We start from the raw sequence: 9,051 nt of genomic DNA, 5'->3' as shown, positions 1-9,051 counted from the left end.
AAATTAACGCCGAAAATTTTAAAGACATGTCTATACTCTAACAAAAATTATAAAGTATTGATAACCATCTGAAACTTTGCTACCAATCATAGGTGTTATATATGATATATCTGCTGAGTGTGTACGTTGCTTAGTACGTCTAACAATTCAAATACACAAGAAATACGAAAAAAAACAATAACCAAACAAAGAAGCTTTGACAATCCCAGTGCATACTCCAAGATTGTGAAATCGACACTTCAATTTTCATCTAAAAAAACATACCAAATGCAAGCATATTAGGCAATTCAGATCTTTCATCTTTCTTTATATATAATATAATATATTATCAGTACTGCCCTGCCATGCAAAGGTGTAGTGATATAACTTAAACCCACCACTTATTTATTTACCATAGCTCTGAACCTAACCATAGGCTACCCTAACCGCTTTTCATCTTTCACTTCTATATCAAAACCAGTAACAGGATCGGTTTTAGCTTGTGAGTTCATGTCTTTAACTTGCAACAAAGATAACAGAAGTCAACATTGGACTAGGGATTGGTGGTGCTGGACCGATCGTCTCCTGTGAGATCGGCGGTGGTGGTGGTGACCGGAAAGAGCTGTAGGGTTTTGGGCGGTACTCTTGTGCAATATGGAGTCGTACCATGATTCATCATCATCATCATCATAGTCATAAGTGGGTAATTACACATGAGGTTGCAGGTTTGATCAGATTGGAAATCCTCCTTCGCGTTGTTTACAATCGTTCTACAGATTGATGCATCTTCAACTCCACCAACCTGTACCCATATTACAAATATAATACTATTAGCAACGGACATCTAAATTGAATTAGTATATGCTTCAAATGATAATGGAAATTAATAGAAAGTTAAATAATGTATAAAAAAGTTCTATTTTAGTTGTAGAAAAATCAATTCCACCAATCCCAGATGACCAAATTGTATTCACCTGTTTTTTGTTAAATAATACGGAGATAAAGTTCTATTATTTCTCGATAATTTCTTTATAGTTGTGTCATTCTTTATGCAGTCATATTCCTTTTGTTTTTATAAAGACAAAATTTAGTTGGAGTTTGGATGTGTGTATAAACATTCACACAATTTAAAATTTTTGATGCGCATCGTGTTTCCACATTTTTTAAAAGATAATGAAATAAATCGTGTTTCCACAATTTTAAAAAATACCTGAACTTTCACACGTATTTTTTAAAAGGTGATCCTGTTTAGGAAACAATGTAAATTGGACACCTTACAGAGATGTTCTACGAATGCATGACTAGATACTATTTTAATGGACAACTTAAATTTCATTAATGTAAAGTAATTTAATATAAAAGGAGTTGAAAAAGTTACCTGATGAAGAGGAAGAAAGGGTTGATCTTGACGAGGGTAGATGTGATGTGGCTGGTAGATTTCTATGAGTTTCTTTCGAAGCTTTTGTCGATCACGAGCTTTGTGATTTTGAAACCAATAGAAGACATTTTTGCATTGTATGTTTCCGTAAGTGGATAGTCTTGTGGTGATTTGCTGTATCTGAGTTGCCGATGGAGTTTTCAAGCCGCCTCTATACATTCTTTCTAAAAGCTTCAGCTGCTCCGGCGTTGGAGACCATCTGCTGCTTCCACCACCGCTGCCGCTTGTTACCCCCTTCACAGGTACCAATGACATTTTCCACTCTTTTACTTATATGGCTCTTTGTATTCTCTTTTTGTTTTTTCTTAAAACGGAAAACACGTGTTCGTTTTAAGGAATATTGTTGACTAAAGTGATATTTATAGAGAGTCAATTTAATGCGTGGGGATGATATTTATAGAGAGTTAATTAAATACGTGGGGATGACTTCATGATCTTCAGAGTTGCTTGCATGTACTTAATTTCTTGTTCTCGGAAAACGCTGCCAGAAAAACTTGATATATATATATATATATATATATATATATATATATATATATATATATATATATATATATATATATATATATATATATATATATATATATATATATATATATATTGCAGTTATTATATACTAAAATCACTACAGGCAAGTATACATATACGATTAACAATATAATGCTTTAGCAAAAGCAACATCTAAAGAAAAAGTTGTATATATATTTCAATTTTTTAACGTTCATAAAAAGTTGTATATATTTCGTCTTTGGTGTTTTAAATGTAAATTTTAAACTAATCAAATAAAAATATGTCACATCTAAAGAAAAAAAAAAAAAAAAACAAATTGCGTGGCTGCACCCGGTTAACTCCATGATGTAGGAACTTAAATTTCATTTTTCTGTTTACCATGATGTAGGGGACATCACAACGTAAGCAACGAACCCGACAAAACAATGGGGGACATCATAACTATGACCATGGAGGAATATATATAATCGGCGTATGAGAGATGATAATAGTCCGAGTCTCGTTCCACCAAAAATTCCATCTGAAACGAACATTGAAATCAAATGACACATCCTTAAGATGCTCAAGGACATACCGTTCTATGGAAAAGAGTACGGTGATTTCTTTAAGCATATCGATGAAGTTCTAGAAATTCCAAACTATTTCAACACTCCCAACGTAACCAAAAATGCGGTGCTGTTACGACTCCTTCCAATCATGCTTAAGGACAATATATAAGATTGGTTGAAATCACTCCTAACTGGAGCGATCATGATATATGTTAAACTTAGAATTGAATTCATCCCTTCATGGAAGATAGCAAGGCCTAAGAAGAACATTCATAATTTACAACAACATGATGAGGATTCTGATAGGTTTTAGGCAAAACAAATAAACTAAAAAACAATTCCGAAGTTCACATGCAACCTACTTTGGATCTATGTTTTATGTATTGAACATATAACATTGAATTGTAAAACAAGAACCCTAAGAGAGAAGACTATTTTCGAAATTAACTAATTAAGGTTTTAGAGTTACATACCTTTTTAATTGTTATAATAAACAATTGGTGATCCTTTTGATCTTGATCTCTTTGGAAGCTTAGCACCACAAATGCAATGCCTCTAATGCAATCAAACCCAAGAACTAGCAAGAAGGAAACTTATAAGGAGAGAGGCTAGGGTATGAAATTTTCGGCCTATGGTTTCTTCAAAGGAATGAATGGCTGATTTGGGAGCCCGAGGCTTCCTTATATAACTTAGGTGGCTAGGGTTTAGGGAAAACCCTAATGTTCCTTTGCTTAGGGCATAAGCTTATCCAAAGGTCTTATCCAAGCCCCTTGGACGAAATCATTAGGGTTTCCCCTATAGATTTAGTCCACCCCCTTCTAAGGAGGTTCTGGAACCTTCCACTCAACTATTAGATAATTGCAAACTAGACCATGCACTTTATAATTGATATAATTAACCCCAAAATCAATTCTAATTAATTTATGGCTAACTATTAATTAAACATTATGATTTCTTATTAATATATTAATCTTTTAACATATTTATAAATCATTTGTATTAATCTTATAATAATTTAATATATCTCATATCATTGTTTCCTTATCTAGTTTCTAGGTTTGAGGGAAACCCAAAAAGAATGTGTTGCTATCAATTATAGTTATGGGCTTAGACACCTAATCCAATAGTCTCCCACTTTGGATAAGTCTGTAACTATGATTTCTAGTATGACTTCTAAATTGACCAGCAAATTGTAGCTTCCAAAAGCTGTTGCCGAACTCTGACCTAGTTAGTCACGTGTCCTAAGATAAGTGATTATATAATCCTTCGTTCTGCAAGATATCCCTAGACATAAGACATGGAATGTGATATTTGTCTAGAATCTATGTTTCCCGATTTCTGATTCGTGATGATATAGGACTTCTAATTGAACACATCAATTCAATCCTGGCTGGGCCCATCACATAAGTCAACACCAAATCATCGAGGGGCCCACAGATATCGCTTTTCCAGTTAGGGAAAAAGGAACGAATAAAATTTGACTCATATGCTTGCATCTTTTACTCATCGAACCATACATGACAATGCGTTTTATAATGCCAAGATACTGATGCATTTTCGTATCACCAATGCATGACCCACTTGTAAATTACAACTTATTTTTCTCCGTTTCAAGATTATAAGATATTATCATCTCAGTATTACTCGTGATGAATTCCATAAAGTAATACTCTGAGCAAGGGTTTATCCAATACTCAAATCTCTATTTCTAAGTACTCATGAACATTCCAACAATTATATTGCTATATCTAACTCCCTTAGACAATCTGTAATACAATTCATGACATTCTTAATTCATTACTTACTTTCAAAAGTACGAACGACCGCGAAATTTCAATAATCACATTATTCGGGAAGTAAAACATGCAAAATTGAAACACAGTAATAAACAATTGACAAAAGCAGTAATAAAACTAATGAATAATACTTTATTATTTCATCACCAAAAGTCAATTACATTTACTTTGTAACAAGTTTCATAATAAAACTAATCTAATTGCTAAAAATAATATCATCTCTCAGTCTAATGCTCCGAGCATGCTGAATATGCTTAACCCTACTCAGACCCTTGGTGAGGGGGTCTGCTGGGTTATCCTCAAATAATACCCTCTTTACAAAAAGATGGCCTTCTTCTACTCTATGTCTTATGAAATGGTACTTTCTGTCGATATGTCTGGTTTTACCATGATATCTCTGATGGAGTTCCTCAACCAAGCGGCTTCTTTCGATGCTTCACTCGCCGCTATGTACTTAAATTCACAAGTAGAATCAACCACTATATCCTACATGGAAATTTTCCAAGTAACTGCTCCTCCATTCAGTAGAAATACCTAGCTAGATTAAGAACGGAAGTTGTTTGTATCCATTTGAAAGCTGACAACATTGTAACCATTTACTCTCAAAGTATCATTACCACCAAGTACAAGGACCCAATCCTTTGTCATTTGCAAATACTTGAGTATATTCTTTATCGCTATCCAATGAGCTCTACCCAGATTTCCCTAATAGCGACTGACAATGCTTAAAGCAAAGGCCACATCAGGACGAGTACATGTCATAGCGTACATGATCGATCTGACAGCGGAAACATAAGGTACACGACTCATGTAAGCTATTTCCTCATCTACACTCGAACATTGAGTCTTACTCAATTTGGTATTGCTTGGGATAAGTAGCTCTACCTTCTTGTAATTTTCCATACTAAACCTCTTTAGTACCTTGTCCAAGTATGTGCTCTAACTAAGTCCAATTAGTCTCTTCTTTCTATCTCTCAATATTCTAATCCCAAGAATATAGGCAGCTTCTCCAAGGGTTTTCATGGCGAAACACTTTCCGAGCCAAGACTTAACATCTTTCAAGGTCGGAATATTGTTACCAATGAGTAATATGTCATCAACATATAACACAAGAAAAGTTACTATATGCCCACTAGCGTTGATATACATGCAGGAACCATCTTCATTCCTTGAGAAACCATACTCTTTAACTTTCTCATGGAAGCAAAGATTCCAAACGAGACATGCTTGTTTCAATCCATAAATGGATTTCTCAAGCTTGCACACTCTATTAGGAAAATTTGAATCAATAAAGCCCTCTGGCTGATTCATGTAAACATCCTCATCCAACTTCCTGTTAAGGAAAGCAGTCTTGACATCGATCTGCTAGATTTTATAGTCATGAAAGATAGCTATGGTGAGCAATATCCTTATAGACTTAATCTTGACTACTGGTGAGAATGTCTCATCATAATCAATCCCAGCGATTTGGGTAAAACCTTTTGTAACCAGTCAAGCCTTGAATGTATATACATTTCCATCCACGTCGGTCTTTTTTTTGGAGATCCATTTGCACCCAACTGTCTTTTGACGTGGTGCGTTATCAACCAAATTCCAAACTTGGTTGTCATACATGGATTTTATCTCGCTGTCCATTGCCTCTTTCCACTTGGAAGTCTCTGGGCCTACGATTATCTCTTTATAATTAGCTGGTTCATCCAGATTTACCAGTGTCCTATCACTGATAAATGTGTCACCATTTGAAGTGATATGGAAACCATATAACTGAGGTGGAACTTCGAAGACGTAATGAGTTATCAACTGTTTCAACAAGAACTATTTCCTCTGGTTGAGTGCTAGTGTCATCTAAGGTTCCTTTATTGGTTAACTCTTGAATCTCTTTAAGGTCAATGGTGCTCCTACTGTCCTCTTTGAATATGAGCTCTCTTTCTAGAAAGACTCCTCTTCGTGCTACACGTTTTCACTAGGTCTGTAGAACAAATATCCAAAAGACTGTATAAGGTAACCAATGAAAACACATTTCTCACTTTTAGCTGATAGCTTGTCGTGAGTCTCTCGTCTTACGAAAGCTTCACAACCCCATACTTTAATATGTGCTAATGAGGGAACTTTCTCTATTTATATTTCGTGAGGTGTTTTGGCAACCTTCTTTGTAGGGACAAGATTGAGCATGTGGGCGGCTATCTCTAAGGCATACCCCCAGAAATGAATAAGAAGTTAAGCATGACTCATCATATAATGAACCATGTCTAACATGGTTCGATTACGCCTCTCAGCCACACCATTTAACTGTGGTGTCCTTGAAGAATCGTTAATCAAGTAAAAGAGAATCAAATCAGAGTGAATATGATATGAATGAACACGAGATGTACATATGATCTTGTTTCAACTCTATTATACATTCACAGTTTTTACAGAGAGTGCAAAGATAAGCTTCTGTAAAGACTTCTTATCTAACTCTAAGTAAAGTTCCTATTTATAGGGAACAAGAAAGTATACAAAAAATACTAAGACATTACATTTCAGCTTCGTACAAAGAGACGTCTTAGTAAATACATTATAAGTACATGAAGGGTATGGTCTTCAACTCATTACAAAATGTCTTCGACCCTAACAATTTCCCCCTTTGGAATGAAGTCGAATTCTCAGGTTGTGAGAATCTGGATGGCATACATCATCACCCCTCAAACTTCCGTGTACCCTAAATAATCTTCTTCAGCTCCTTCTTATATCCTTTGTTTTTCTTCTTGCAATTATTCATATGAACTATGAAGTTTGTATATTGAGACATTGTATATCTTTAAAGTTCAGTGACTTGGAACAAAAATCTCTTCGACTTTTCAGCCTTATCTTTACCAGCAAAAACTAAACCAAAAGGCTTCAAGCGTATTTCCCCATCAGCATATTTCTTCAATTCTTGGTGAGATTTGGATGACTCAATGGGTACTTTGACTTCAAGTCCTTTCACTGTTGCTAGCTCCACATCAGTAAGTACTAAGCACTCGTAATAGTTCTCCAAGAAAATCTTAATGTGAGCCACTCCTAATCGAAAAACATCAGGTTCTGTTTCTCAAAGATATGAAGAATTTTTATCTTTAAGGAGAAGAGCCATTTGAATGAGGTCATAAAGATTCATTTGAGGAAAATGTGCGACTGTGAAATCACAAGTCTGACCATTAGCCCTTGCAACAATGAACCATACATTCTGCATCATGTCTTCAAACAATACATCCATCTTGATGCTTATAACCTTCTTGATTTTTACAAGTGACCATATTTCTGCAGGAGCCTTCGTAAGAACTGTATGAAAACGAAGCTTCATGTAGTTATATTCGTCTTCGTTCTTGAATTTATCAAACACTTTGAATTGAGGCATGAGGAAAATCCAGCTGGCTCATGTCTGCATTTGAAACCGTGCAACTTTGTTTTGGTTTCTTCTCAAATGCATACATGTGGTTGTAAGCCACCTTCTCCTCTATCATTTCGTAGTTATAAATTTTGGAGGGATCACCTTTGTTTAAACCTGGAGGATCACTCGCCCTTTGTCTTACTATGCTTTGAACTACCCTCAGCTTTTCGATCTCTGCTTCGACTTTTTCTTTCTTTTCTTCTTTTGATTTTGCAGCAACAATTGTCTTGCCTTTGTTTGTTGATTTATCTGTAGCATCCTTTGTTTTCGAAGCTTCATCTTGGCTAGTAGATCCAATAACAATCCCTTTCGAAATCGGCTTTATGATTGGCATGGACGTTACAACAGTTGAAGTAACTGGTCCAACACTCGAAATTGTAGGCTTAGTCGATGGAATCTTTGAAGGAAAAACTTTATCCACAACCTTAGCTTCTCCCTGCGAAGCATCACCTCTAGCCTTCGCATGAGATCCTTCTCCAACTCTCCTTTCTCCCCCTTGCACCCCTATTCGAATAGGTGGGGCACAAGTTGGAAGAAGGTTCGAAATAGTTCATAGTGGAGCTAGTTGTTTATAAAGGATAGCCTCGAACTGTGTAAACTTTTGGGAAAGAAACTCTTGAGTAATAAGGGAAGATGTAGCAGGTTTGAGCACTGACTCCTTTAAGTCTTTAAGCATCGAAAGAACCTCCCAAAATTGTTGATTGTTAGTTGTAGAAAGTTGAGTAGTTTGATAACTCAAGCTTTCATACAACATTACATACTTCGTGACCGCATCACAAATGATATCGACTTTCTTATGCAAAGTGGTGTAATCATTCTGCACAACTGCAACTTCACGAACCGTATCATCACGAAGCTCTTGAAGCTTCTAGTTCACATTTTCTCTTACCTTCTTCACGTCCATAACAAACAATGTATGTCTTTCCTTTTGAATGTTCGTGAATTCTTTCACCGCTCCAACATACTTCGAATCGAAAGAATTAATCCTCTCCAGGATTCTGGATTCTGAGTCTCTGATCATTCCAGACACTCGACTCATCATTCTGGCCTAAAAAATCTTTCATTAACGCATCCATTTCAAAATTCGAAGTCGAACTTCCTCCTCCCATGTCTGCTTGTGACTGAATAATAGAATTGAGCTTATAATTCAGAGCTTTGAATTGTTTCATGGACATGAGCATATGATCAGGAAAATCCTCCTCTTCTTTATGAAAGGCCAAATCGTCAAATGTACCGCCAAAGCCTCCTTCTTCATCGTCAGATTTATCATTTGGTTTTGGTGGATCAGTGAATTGTGATGAAAAGATGGATGTAAAGGGTTGATCAATAATGTTTTAGAATGTTGGTGGATAAGTGGTAGAAGTAGTAGGG

General features: G+C 35.7%; 1 protein-coding gene across 1 annotated transcript; it reads right to left on the bottom strand.

Moving 5' to 3' along the window:
* Positions 1 to 340: 340 nt before the first annotated feature.
* LOC144998202 (WUSCHEL-related homeobox 1-like) lies at positions 341 to 1,732 on the bottom strand. The gene is made up of 2 exons (XM_078958015.1): positions 1,358 to 1,732; positions 341 to 781 (listed from the first exon to the last, which is right to left on the bottom strand). Exons 1-2 carry the CDS (start codon positions 1,670 to 1,672, stop codon positions 533 to 535), a joined length of 564 nt encoding a protein of 187 aa, XP_078814141.1. The 5' UTR covers positions 1,673 to 1,732; the 3' UTR covers positions 341 to 532.
* Between the last annotated feature and the right edge of the window lie 7,319 nt (positions 1,733 to 9,051).

This window comes from Lactuca saligna, chromosome 5 (assembly GCF_052625555.1).
Source record: "Lactuca saligna cultivar CGN05327 chromosome 5, ASM5262555v1, whole genome shotgun sequence".
Lineage (NCBI taxonomy): Eukaryota > Viridiplantae > Streptophyta > Magnoliopsida > Asterales > Asteraceae > Lactuca > Lactuca saligna.
Note: the sequence above shows the minus strand (reverse complement) of the source record. Positions and strands in the feature narration are given on the sequence as shown.